We start from the raw sequence: 13859 nt of genomic DNA, 5'->3' as shown, positions 1-13859 counted from the left end.
ATCTGACAGTAATTTTTATCTCAGTTAAAATATTCTGTAGCTGGTGAACTACAGCTGTGACTGTTCTGTTCTAGTTACAAAGAAAAAAAGTTATTTGGGTACTTACTACTTAACAAGGAGGCATAATTATTTGTCATATTCGTGACTTTTAAACAGAATCAGAATATCATTCACATAAAGTTTGTAGTATACACTTTTGTCATTCATTATATTATACTTTTGGAAAAACTAGTTCCCTAGATTGCCTGTTTTGTTTCTGATAAGATACCTGCTGAGCTAGTACCCACTGAGAGCCCATCTCTTTGATGATAAATTTTCCAATTAAATTCAAAATTGTTGTAACTTAGCATTAAGTCTAGTGCTTCATCAGTTCGACGACTTTGCCTTCCTTATTGTCAGCAAGTTACCCTTAATAATCTGTAAACATTCTTTTATAGGGACATTAGTGTACAATATGGTAGTTTATAAAGATGTTAGCTTTGCATCATCTGGTATTTTAAGATCTGTCTTTTAAAATTTTGAAAGTTCATAACTGTATTCTACCAGAAAGAAGCTGAAAAGCATATGCTTCTTTTAATTTCTTATTCAACTCTTTGTTCAACTCTTAATTTGGAGAAGTAATGTTATTAACAATTGGTCTGAAGCAGTTTTCTGTTTCTGTTTTTTCTTTCAGACCTAAGTACAGTTGTGTGAACAACTGAAACTAGTTATCAGATCTAACTTTGTGTATTGTTTGCGATCATAGAAAGTTCAGAGATTTTGTATAAAATTTTTTTAAAAAGTTTGAGAACTATTCCACAAAATTTTGGGAGCACTGCCGGATGTTTGTAACTTCTTGCCACAGTATTTCGGCACAGTCTTCTGGCCATCTTCAGGTGATACTGGTGAAAACGCACTAAGCTCTGGCATTTAAGGCCCCGCCAGCACATGCATGGTGGATTCACTTGGCTTGCGCATGTGGTACTTGAATGGGTTCACTTCTGCTGCGCCGCACGCCCTCTGTGGTGAAAACTTGCCGCATCAATATCAATACGATTGTCTACCTGCAGTTTCATGACAAAACTATGCTGGCTATGGAGGACGCAAAGTTTTTAAATTACTGGATTCCATGCCAAATTCAACTGAAAACCACTGTCTCAATTAATAAGACTCACTGCCAGACAGTCATATTTCCATGGATTCATTAATAATAGAACCCCGAAAGTTAGACGTATGGGCTACAATTTTTGTCTCTCATGTAATTCATTACATGACCAGTGGAAATACAATGTTCAGCGATGGCAGGCTAAAGGAGGCGAGTATGCTGCTGATGTTCGACATTGCGATCCTGTACAGTACGCATTGATTGCCCTATATAAGATTTGCTACATTTGCACAGAATCCTGTAAACACCTGCCTTGTGCAGCTATAGGTTGTCTGACAGATCCCAACAGTGATGAAATGTTTGCAGGAAGGCGAAAGATTGCTTTCACCTTATATTTTCGTAGTATTATGCTTATTTGCACTAAAATATTACCAGTATATGGTAAACAGGCAGTTGTTTTGAAGGTCTCTTCCTCTTCTTTGCTCTGTCATTTACAGGTCTACAGCGCTCTCTCCACTTGCTAGGACGAATAACCATTCTTAAGAAATACAGTCTGCAGGTGTTCCATTTACAGATTATCAGTTTCAGAGATGACGTGGGCTCAGTGAATCAAGGTCTTTAAAACGCCCATAGTTTGTGCCGGATGATGGCAAGTAGTGGCTTGCAAGTAAAGGTCTGTGTGAGTGGGCTTTCTATATACTAAATGGCAAAGTGTGCCATCGCTCTTGCGTCACACCAATACGTTTAAAAATGGCAGGAAACTCTCCTTCTCCACCATCATAGTAAATTTTATGTTTTCTTGTATGGATTTCAGATTTTGAGGAGCGAGCACTTGCTTCAACCACTTTTAAACCAACAGTATTTTGGCGATATGTTGTTGATACATTTATAGTTCGATCTCATGGTTTGGATCGTCTACTAGAGTTCCTACAACATCTGAACTCCAAACACGAAAACATAAAATTTACCATGGAGTTGGAGTTGGAGTTGGAGGAGGAGGATTGCCTGCCGTTTTTAGATATTTTGGTGATGTAAGAGCAATGGCTCACTTGACCATTCAGTATATAGAAAGCCCACTCACACAGACCTCCTTCGCTGCCATTGCTGAACACTGTATCTCCACTGGTCATGTAATGAATTACAGTGAAACAGAAACTGTAGCCCATACTTCTGACTTTTGGAGTTCTATTATTAATGAATCCATGGAAATACAACTGTCTGACAGTGAGTCTCTTATTAATCGAGACAGCAGTTTTCAGTTGAATTCGGCATAGAATCCAGTCATTGAAAAACTTTGTGTCCTCCATAGCCAGCATAGTTCTGTAATGGAATTATGGGAAGACAATCAAATTGATATCAATGTGTCGAATTTTCACCACAGAGGGCGTGTGACGCATCAGAATCAAACGCGCTCAAGTAGTGCACACGCAACACCAGGTAAATCCATGATGCGTTTGCTGGTGGAGTTTAAATACCAGAGGCTCAGTGCATTTTCACCAGTATCACCTGAAGATGGCCAGAAGACTCTGCACTGGTATATTGTGGTAGGAAGGGTGAGGTCTTGCCCATTTGTCGCTAATAGGGTGCCTATGGAATGCGGCGTTCTCGGAATGCATTGCAACAATTTCAAACAAATAACCTTAGTAGTTTTATTTCAAGAAAGCGAGTTGACAATACTTTCTTTAAAGCAAATGTCGCTACCGAGAGGTGACATGAAAACAGTACAGTTCTTGGTATACACAGAGTCCAAGGAAACACTTGATACTGACAGCGTAGCACTAACCACATTGCAGACTCGGGTCAATCCTGTGCGGCTGAGGCTAGTAGGAGCTGCGTTTATATCTACATCTACATCTACACGATTACTCTGCAATTCACATTTAAGTGCTTGGCAGAGGGTTCATCGAACCACAATCATACTATCTCTCTACCATTCCACTCCCGAACAGCTCACGGGAAAAATGAACACCTAAACCTTTCTGTTCGAGCTCTGATTTCTCTTATTTTATTTTGATGATCATTCCTACCTATGTAGGTAGGGCTCAACAAAATATTTTCGCATTCGGAAGAGAAAGTTGGTGACTGAAATTTCGTAAATAGATCTCACTGCGATGAAAAAGTCTTTGCTTTAATGACTTCCATCCCAACTTGTGTATCATATCTGCCACTCTCTCTCCCCTATTACACTGTTGTAGGGGGGCGCACCTGGCGCGGTCCAATTCTGTGCACCATTGGTCGCCAATTATTCACAGCCTTCTCTGCCCTTGCGTGCCCGCCTCTTCATATCAGTGTTTGTGGTTACGCCAGAACAGGAAGTTACAAACATCCGACAGTTCTCCTGTAGTTTTGTAGGACAATATGTACTCCGGGAAAGTTTTAAATATCACAAATCTTGAGAAAATACTTGAGACTGCTTTCTACGTTTCCTGATATCTCCGGTATTGCAATGAATACTTCACACCACTGGTTCGTTGGCATACATGTGTCCATATGATACAGTTCAACGAAGCACATATTTAAGTGGCAATTAATCTTTGATTTTGTGAAAGTACGAGGCTAGTGTGGTATGTACTCTAGAATTCTGTGTAATCTCTGAACTCCATTTTAAACTTCTAAGCATTTTTTCCATTGTTTGCAGAGCTGATGCCTTCACAGCTTGTAATACATATGTTTTAATTGTAGTTTCAAAATATGCACAGTCCCCTTTCAAGAAACAAATACCCTAATAATATTTCAGTTTCTGTTATTGATTCAAAAAGTTACGTCAAACTAACACCTTAATCATAATTTCAGATATGTTCTCTGCAGACTACTGTTGGTATGATTAAGAACTATTGTATCTGAAGTGACAGTTTGCAGCACATATTCTCTTATCACATATCATTGTAAGATGCTTATGCAAGTAGTATCTTTGTAAGACTGTTATTGAAGTTCTCTATCCAGATTGTTGTTCATACCTATAGTCGAGTATGCATAAGAAGTAGGCAACATTGTTATTAGCTTTCAACTGCAAATTGCAAACAGCTGCAGGAGAAAACAGTAGCCGTCTATAGAGACCCGGTAACATTGAGGTGTTGGTTGCAATAGAGGTGTTTCCAAATTAAGTGATTGAGGTAGGCACTTGAAACTGCGTCACCACACCCACTGCAACTATGAGGGATCTTTTTATGCGACTTGACAACAGAGTTTGTTAGCAGTTGTTTTCATGCACATTAACTGCTTAAGTACATGAAGTATTAAATTATGTGATAGAATTGCTAGTAGAGAAGTACCCTAGATTTTTAAAATATTAGTTCCTTACTCATGGAGGAGAGAGTGATAGGTTGTAGAAGGTTAAAAACAAAGGGTAGATCACTTGGACTTCAGGATGAGACACCACTTCTAGTGAGGAGGAGGAGGAGGAGGAGGAGGAGGAGGAGGAGGAGGAGGAGGGGGGGGGTAGACAGTGATAAAGGGAAGGTGTCTGAGAGATAGTGGTCTGAGAAAGTATACTGGTCACTACTGTGCCATCTTCAGTCCAGAGATGATGACAGAGGAAGAAGTAAAGCTAAATTAAGAGGAAGAAAAGTGAATAGTATAATTAAAAGCCATGAGGTGGGAAAAAGAAAAAGAAAAAAGGTGGAGATCGAAGATAAAAAATCAAAAGCAGTAAGGACAATAATCAAATATGACCTAATAACATATGAAATATATGGATAAATGTAATGGAAAAACAGATTATGATGATGTTAAAGGGGGGGGGGGGGGAGGGAATCTGGATGTGTTGGAGGGCAAATTTCCATCTCTCTAGTTCAGGGACACTAGTATCTTGTAAAAGGGTCCAGGTTAGCTCCTGTGGTGTTGCAGGCTCTCATGTGCCTGGAGTTGTACTGTAAAACATGTCCAGCAGCTGAATACTGGATATCCCAAAGGCAGACAGTGTTTCTATGCCCAACAGTGTATGACTTGTATCACCAGCAGCTGTTTGCTCATGGTGCTCGATATACTGAAGTGAGTATGTCATATTAGAAAGAAGCAGATTTAAATTTCTGTACCTGTATTAGAATTTTATGCTACCATCTGTGGCCCCATTTTTTATTAGATTTGTGTGTTCTCCATTCTTTCTTTATTGTACCATGATGGTTTGTGGCAACAATTTATCTTTGTTGTTTGATTTTTATTATTCATCTCTTTTTGTAGTGTCATTGAAATAATGCTTCTGCTTGCAGTCTGATCTCTCTCTCTCTTTTCTTTTTTTTCGTTCCTTATTTTTATATGCAATGTGTTTTTGTATGAATGTGATATTTCTTTCTTTTCCTTTAGTGCACCAGTACTGGTAAGTCGTCAGGTGGACATTGTATACAGAGAGCGACGAAAGTTCCAGAGTCCACATTTACAGGCAGTGCCAGTCTTTGAAGACTACCGTGAAACTTCTCCTTTGCGTAATCAGCCACTCCTTGCACTAAAAGGGAAAGAAGACAGGGATAGATGCTCTTCTGCTGAAAGAGTACCTCGTCCCATAAGTGAAGCAACAGAATGCAGTAGAGAGCCAATACCATTACCCTCTGTTGAAGACTACTTATGTGGACGTTTCCAGGATCAGTTGAAAGTTACTGGTGAGTATCTCCACACTGTGTTGTGACAGTTAGTTTACTGATATTATTTTTCTCTTTTCTTTTAACATTATTTTATTCCTTATTTATGTGCAGTGTATTTTTGTATCAGTGTGATACTTCTTTCTTTTCCTTTAGTGCACAAAAACTGGTAAGTCATGAGGTGGACACAGTTAGGTTACTGTGTCACATTTGATTGTGTATAACAGAAATGCAGAGGGAAAGCAAGACTCGCAACTTCTAACACCTCCCTCCTTCCCCTCCTCTTCTATGTGCTCAGCCTCCTCCACCTACACTACATCTCTTCTCCTCCCCCTCCCACACACACATGTACATGCATACGTATTCTGGACTCATTACCTCTAATATTTGTGGATGATTCACGGATAGTTCAGGTAGTTGTCGGCTTTCTCTGTGAAAGTGGCTTTTATTCTCAGTTTAAAGGCTTTAATCTACCTCTGGAGCAGGGGGAGAGTGGTTGGGGTTGGGATGTGTCCTCCTGTGTTTTGGGGCCAGGGGATCCCTGACCCTACCTCCTTGGCCAAGCCACCCTTTCATCCCTCTGTACATCGTTTTTATTCAGTTTGCGTCCCGTCTATCGCACCCACTTTTCCATTCTAGCTGTCACACTCTGTTGAATAGTGGGTGTTCTTGAGTGTTATGGATCAAGGTTGGGACAGTTGTGGGTGGGAGCAGGGCTGCCACAAGTTTTGGAAATTAGGGAAGTCATCCAATATAAGGGAATTTCAAACATATCAGGGAAATTTGGAAAAAAACACACAACAATCTTGGTTTTGCCTCAACAGATGAGATGGTGTACTTATGGCAATATCACACATCATTGCTGACTGAGCAGAGCTGAGTAGCTGCTGGGTGTCGTGTGCCCCGTACGTACTCCATCCTTCGTACCACCTCTCCCTTCCCTGCTGCTCCCCTCAGCTTGCAGTCAGCCTCTGCACCACTACATCTACATCTACATCCATATTCCGCAAGCCACCTGACGGAGTGTGGCGGAGGGTACCTTGAGTACCTCTATCGGTTCTCCCTTCTATTCCAGTCTCGTATTGTTCGTGGAAAGAAGGTTGATATGCCTCTGTGTGGGCTCTAAGCTCTCTGATTTTATCCTCATGGTCTCTTCGCGAGATATACGTAGGAGGGAGCAATATACTGCTTGACTTCTCGGTGAAGGTATGTTCTCGAAACTTCAAAAAAAGCCCGTACCGAGCTACTGAGCGTCTCTCCTGCAGTGTCTTCCACTGGAGTTTATTTATCATCTCTGTAACGCTTTCGTGATTACTAAATGATCCTGTAACGAAGCGTGCTGCTCCCATTGGATCTTCTCTCTCTCTTCTATCAACCCTATCTGGTACGGATCCCACATTGCTGAGCAGTATTCAAGCAGTGGGCAAACAAGCGTACTGTAACCTACTTCCTTTGTTTTCAGATTGCATTTCCTTAGGATTCTTCCAATGAATCTCAAGTCTGGCATCTGCTTTACCGACGATCAACTTTATATGATCATTCCATTTTAAATCACTCCTAATGCGTACTCCCAGATAATTTATGGAATTAACTGCTTCCAGTTGCTGACCTGCTATATTGTAGCTAAATGATAAGGGATCTTTCTTTCTATGTATTCGCAGCACATTACACTTGTCTACATTGAGATTCAATTGCCATTCCCTGCACCATGCGTCAATTCGCTGCAGATCCTCCTGCATTTCAGTACAATTTTCCATTGTTACAACCTCTCGATATACCACAGCAGCATCCGCAAAAAGCCTCAGTGAACTTCCGATGTCATCCACAAGGTCATTTATATATATTGTGAATAGCAACGGTCCTACAACACTCCCCTGCGGCACACCTGAAATCACTCTTACTTCGGAAGACTTCTCTCCATTGAGAATGACATGCTGCGTTCTGTTACCTAGGAATTCTTCAATCCAATCACACAATTGGTCTGATAGTCCATATGCTCTTACTTTGTTCATTAAACGACTGTGGGGAACTGTATCGAATGCTTTGCGTAAGTCAAGAAACACGGCATCTACCTGGGAACCCGTGTCTATGGCCCTCTGAGTCTCGTGCACGAATAGCGCGAGCTAGGTTTCACATGATCGTCTTTTTCAAAACCCATGCTGATTCCTACAGAGTAGATTTCTAGTCTCCAGAAAAGTCATTATACTCTAACATAATACGTGTTCCAAAATTCTACAACTGATAGACGTTAGAGATATAGGTCTATAGTTCTGCACATCTGTTCGACTTCCCTTCTTGAAAATGGGGATGACCTGTGCCCTTTTCCAATCCTTTGGAACGCTACGCTCTTCTAGAGACCTACGGTACACCACTGCAAGAAGGGGGCGCAAGTTCCTTCACGTACCCTGTGTAAAATCGAACTGGTATCTCATCAGGTCCAGCGGCCTTTCCTCTTTTGAGCGATTTTAATTGTTTCTCTATACCTCTGTTGTCTATTTCAATATCTACCATTTTGTCATCTGTGTGACCATCTAGAGAAGGAACTACAGTGCAGTCTTCCTCTGTGAAACAGCTTTGGAAAAAGACATTTAGTATTTCGGCCTTTAGTCTGTAATCCTCTGTTTCAGTACCATTTTGGTCACAGAGTGTCTGGACATTTTGTTTTGATCCACCTACTGCTTTGACATAAGACCAAAATTTCTTAGGATTTTCTGCCAAGTCAGTACATAGAACTTTACTTTCGAATTCATTGAACGCCTCTCGCATAGCCCTCCTCACACTACATTTCACTTCGCGTAATTTTTGTTTGTCTGCAAGGCTTTGGCTATGTTTGTTTGCTGTGAAGTTCCCTTTGCTTCCGCAGCAGTTTTCTAACTCGGTTGTTGTACCACGGTGGCTCTATTCCATCTCTTACCAGCTAGCCTTCATAGAACAAGGTTTCTCCATTAATAAAAATGTATGATAGTCGGCTGAAACTATCTCTCTGGTAACAACATGTAAAGTACATGACAGTCTGAAATCGACTAGCATTATTTTCAAGATAGGCGTTAACAAGAGAATGATTCTGAACTATAACAATGCTCGAGATGGGTATGGTAAGTCTTTAAAGCAGATGCAATGTGAAGAAAATGAAGCTGAGAGAGCTAGGCAGAAGAGGTCCATCCTTTAGCTAGTTAATGAACTGAAGGCCAAAAAACTTCAGTAGGACTCGCACTCTGAGCGTTCTGCACAATTAAGTTTGTGCATAACCCTCAGTGTGTGTGTCCTACTCACTCCTGGCCAAGTTTTTTGGCCTTCAGTTCATTAACTAGCTAGAGGATGGACCTCTTCCACCTAGGTCTCTCAGCTTCATTTTCTTCACATTGCATCTGCTTTAAAGCCTCAAGATACTGACCACGAGCATTGTTATACTCCAAAATCTTTCTCTTGTTAACGTCAATCTTCCAAGACAATAGTCGATTTCAGACTGTCATGTACTTTACGTGTGATTACCAAAGAGATGGTTTCTTGGCTGACTATCATACATTTTTTATTAATGGAAAACTGGTTATTAAGATTAAGGGAGTTTGAATGTGGTATTATAGTTGATGCACGAGCAATGGGGCACAGCATCTCTGAGGTAGCAAAGAAGTGGGGATACGACTATTTCATGAGTCTACTGTGAATATCAGTAATCCGCACTTAAGCAACAAATCCATGACATCGCTGCGGCCGGGAAAGATCCTGCAAGAACGGGACCAACGACAACTGAAGAGAATCGTTCAGTGTGTCAGAAGTGCAACCCTTCAGCAAATTGCTGCAGTTTCAATGGTGGGCCATGAGCAAGTGTCAATGTGTGAACCATTCAGCGAAATGTCATTGATATTGGCTTTCGGAGCCGAAGGCCCACTCGTGTACCCTTGATGACTGCATGCTTTACACCTCACCTGGGTCCATCAACCGACATTGGACTGTTGATGATTGGAAACGTGTTGCCTGGTCGGACAAGACTTGTTTCAAATTGTATGAAGTGGATGGACGTGTACGGATATGGAGACAGCCTCATGAACCTATTAACCCTGCATGTCGCAGGGGACTGTTCAAGCTGGTGGAGGCTCTGTAGTGGTGTGGGACGTGTTCAGTTGGAGTGATATTGGACCCCTGGAATGTCTAGATGATGACTCTGACAGGTGTCATGTATGTAAGCATCCTGTCTGATCACTTGCATCCATTTCAATGGACATTGGCAATTCCAGCAGGACAATGTGACACCCCATATGTCCAGAATTGCTGCAGAGTTGCTCCAGGAACACTTCTGAGTTTAAACACTTCTACTGGCACCAAACTCCCCAGACATGAACATTATTGAGCATATATGGGACGCCTTGCAACATGCTGTTCAGAAGAGATCTCCACCCCTCGTATCCTTACTGATTTATTAACAGCCCTGCAGGATTCATGGTGTTAGTTTTCTCCAGCGCTACTTCAGACATTAGTCGTGTCCACCCCATGTGACGTCGTGTTGTGGCACTTCTGCATGTTCGTGGGGACCCTATACCATATTAGGCATGTGTACCAGTATCTTTGCTTCTTCAATGTGTGTGTGTGTGTGTGTGTGTGTGTGTGTGTGTGTGTGTGTCAGTCTGGGAATCGAGAATCTCGAGCACTTTTGCCTGTTATCAATGTTCATACTGGCAAGATCCCAGGGATTCTAAGATTTTAGAGATTTTTTTAAATTTCAGTGATATAAATGTGACATAAAATCATGCAGGAGGTAGGTGACTGTTATTACAGTAATCAGCAGTTCTCCATTCAGGTTGATTTGGTCACAATCGTGAAAGTCAAACATCAGCCAAAGAACTACTATATTGTTCAAACAAATTTCGGGCTTGCAGCCGGTCGTTGTTCAATACTTCGCACAATATTTCAATTGGGCACCTGCCAGTCATCTTCAGGTGAGCCGTCGGAGACTGGCGAAAACGTCCTCCGTTCCGCAATATATAGCGTACTGTAACTATTCTGTGCATGCGTCGAAAACTTGATAGATGAACCACACTGCCCACTGGCAGTGCCCTGGCTGGTGGAATAGCAGAACTCAGTTGCCCTCTGCATTGCTATTTGCCACGGCCGTCGACGCACTCTGTCTTCGATTAGAGCAAATCGTGGAGATGATGGGATTCCATGCACTGTCCATTTGGTAGCCGCTGTCACGGTTTAACAGATTTTCCGCCAGTCGTATTTCTACGGGTTCTTTAATAATGGAGTCCCAGAAAGACGTTGCTGTGGACAAAATCATTGTTTTCTCATACTCCATTGAATGTCCAGTAGAAATACAATGTTCAGCAATAGCGGACTTGCTCGGCTGCAAAAGGCGGATGTAACGTTGATGTTCAGTACAGCATTCTTTCACGGTGCATGTGGTTTGACCTTGTAAGCCATACCACATTGGCATGGTATCTTGTAAATTCTGGCCTTTAGTAGTAACAGATTGTCCTTAACTGATCTCACAAGGTCTGCAATATTCGATGGTGGGCGGAAAACCACTTTTATTTGAAATTTTTGGAGGATTCTTGCTATTTTAACGAGCGGAAGAAAAGCTAAAGATTGTTCCGGTATGTTCTCCTCTTTAATCACTTCCTGCTTCTCAGTTTTAACTGTTAGTGCCCTGTTAATCTGCCGGATGGAATACCCATTTTCGCTGAATACTGTCTTTAGATGGGCGAGTTCTTGAGGTAAGCTATCTAGATCTGAGACAGTATGAGCTCTATGAACAAGTGTTTTAAGCAAACTCATGGTTTGCAATGGGTGATGGCAACTCGATGCTTGCAGGTACAAATCAGTATGAGTGGATTTCTGGTAAACTGAATGCCCTACAGAACCATCATTCTTCCTTCGAACCAGGACATCCAAGAAAGGCAAACAACCATCTTTCTCTATTTCCATGGTTAACCAGATGTTGCTATGAATGGAGTTGAGGTGATGTAGAAACTCCATTAATTTATCTTCTCCATGAGGCCACACTATGAAAGTGTCATCCACATACCTCCAAAAAAACTGTTGGTTTCAGGACAGCTGATTCAAGTGCTCTCCCCTCAAAATCCTCCATAAAAAGGTTGTCCACCAAAGGAGACAGGGGGCTACCTATGGCGACACCGTCAGTTCGTTCAAAATATTCTTGATTAAACATAAAATAAGTTAAGGAAAGAGCGTGCCTGAACAAAGCAGTGATATCAACAGGAAACATGTTACCAATCAGTGTCAAAGAATCTGCAAGAGGAACTTTTGTAAAAAGTGAGACCACATCAAAACTTACTAGAAGGTCTACACTGCTAAGATGAAGAGCCTCCAGTCTATTGATAAAATCAACTGAGTTTCGTATGTGATGTGAGCACTTGCCCACGAAAGGCCTCAGTAAGGAAGTGAGATGTTTAGCTAAATCGTATGTAGGAGCTCCAATGTCGCTCAACATTGGACACAGAGGAAGACCCTCTTTATGAACCTTCAGAAGGCCATACAGTCTTGGAGGTACACAACCATGTGGTCTTAACCTCTTTATGGTCTCTTGTGGTAAGGCGGAGGAATTTAATAGTGCTGAAGTTTTCCGTTGCACACGTACTGTACGATCGTAATCAGTCCTCCTATAGGGAGAGTTACTTAGCATACCATACATCTTATCTGTATACACACCATGAGGTAACAAAACGTTTGCATTACCTTTGTCAGCTTTCAATACCACTATGTCAGGGTCCTCTCTGATTTCATAATGCAGCCCTTTCTGCAGAGGTTAAATTACTGCGTTGAGGAGAAGCCTTCAACAGAGCATGGCAAGTTTCCCTTTTTATATTGTCTGCAGCATCCAAAGGAAGATGTCATAGAGCTTCTTCAGCACCACTCAGAAAACTTATTAATGGCAGTGCTATAGGTGTAGGTGCAAAATTGAGTCCCTTGCTTAATTCAGACAGCGTTGCGTTGTCCAAATATTTCTCCGTGAGATTGACAACGGAACGTCGTACCATTATCCTTTCTGGCAACAGCTTCTGTGGCAACAGGCGGTCAAATTTTGATATCTGCTGACAATTAGTATCCTTGTGGATCCACTCGAACTTGGCCGAAGTCACTCCATCAACCCAGTCCCATGATACAGGAGAAAGATACCTTGCAACCTTCAGATGTAACTGGTAAAGTTCTGCTGAAATAGCATCTAACCTTCGTCTTGTATAGCAAATCCTCTCTTTGACAATAGCATGACTAGTCTTCTCAGTAATCTTCCATGCTGCAACGGTCTTAATGAAATGAGTCATCTAGCAAATTTTGGTATAATGCCATGGTCTCGACATCTCAATAAATTTTAAAATTCACATCAGATGCCTTTACAGGGAGGAGATGGCCTCACATATCCGAAGTTTCGAGAAGCTACATGGTAAAAGAGCAAAGATTTTAAGTTCTTTAACCTTTTTATTGAGATGTCAGGACCATGGCATTATACCAAAATTTGCTAGAGTGACTCATTTCATTAAGAGCGCTTCTGCACGGAAGATTACTGAGAAGGCTTGATTTTCTTCATAATTGTTGGTTGTGTTAGTCACCTTTCTGTAATTGCCTTATTTGCCTTGAGAAAATGTTAGGTTACCTTGCAACGGAATTGAGCCATGTTGTCCGTAAAATTTTATTTTACCAAAATTGAAAATGTAAGTTTATTATTTTGGATTTTTTTAATGCTAATCATAAATTTCATCCAATCTGTATACAATGAAGTGGAATATTCTAGGTATTTTGTGCTATATTGTCAGTGCAGACTGGATTTCCATCTTTCACATCACACTAGCCTGACACAGTTGTGATGTTGCTGTTACTTCTGACACCCAATAATGCAGCAGGCTTCCAACACTATCCCACATGGCATGGTCACCTGTCTGCCCACTTGGGGCCACGTGCATGCTGTCTGTTACACTGTGTGCCTTGTTCTGTCATGTGCAGATATCATTTGCCGACCTATTTCCATGGACATTAAGCTGAGGCATATGGTCACATAGGCTGCTCAATTGCCTGCATGTCAGCTGTTCATATACCACTTCTGCCTGCAGCTGCCCGGACATCTGTGGATGGGCACTTGGGCTGGAACATCCAATAATAGTGAGGAGTGGTTCAGCAACTTACGCCTACACCAATCACAGATGTATTGGCCAGCAGGCATCCAGTTAATTTTTCCATTCTGAACAAGT

General features: G+C 41.5%; 1 protein-coding gene across 5 annotated transcripts in view; it reads left to right on the top strand.

The window, feature by feature from the left end:
- Nucleotides 1-13859, top strand: part of LOC126252937 (RISC-loading complex subunit tarbp2-like) — a 108347-nt gene that overhangs the window by 76788 nt on the left and 17700 nt on the right. For all 5 annotated transcript variants that reach the window (XM_049953936.1, XM_049953935.1, XM_049953934.1 and 2 more), the window contains one exon: nt 5387-5679. In XM_049953936.1, the coding sequence (XP_049809893.1) occupies nt 5387-5679 (293 nt within the window). The remainder of the gene's footprint in view (nt 1-5386; nt 5680-13859) is intronic.

Source organism: Schistocerca nitens, chromosome 4, assembly GCF_023898315.1.
Source record: "Schistocerca nitens isolate TAMUIC-IGC-003100 chromosome 4, iqSchNite1.1, whole genome shotgun sequence".
NCBI lineage: Eukaryota > Metazoa > Arthropoda > Insecta > Orthoptera > Acrididae > Schistocerca > Schistocerca nitens.
This window is presented reverse-complemented; position numbering and strand designations above follow the sequence as displayed.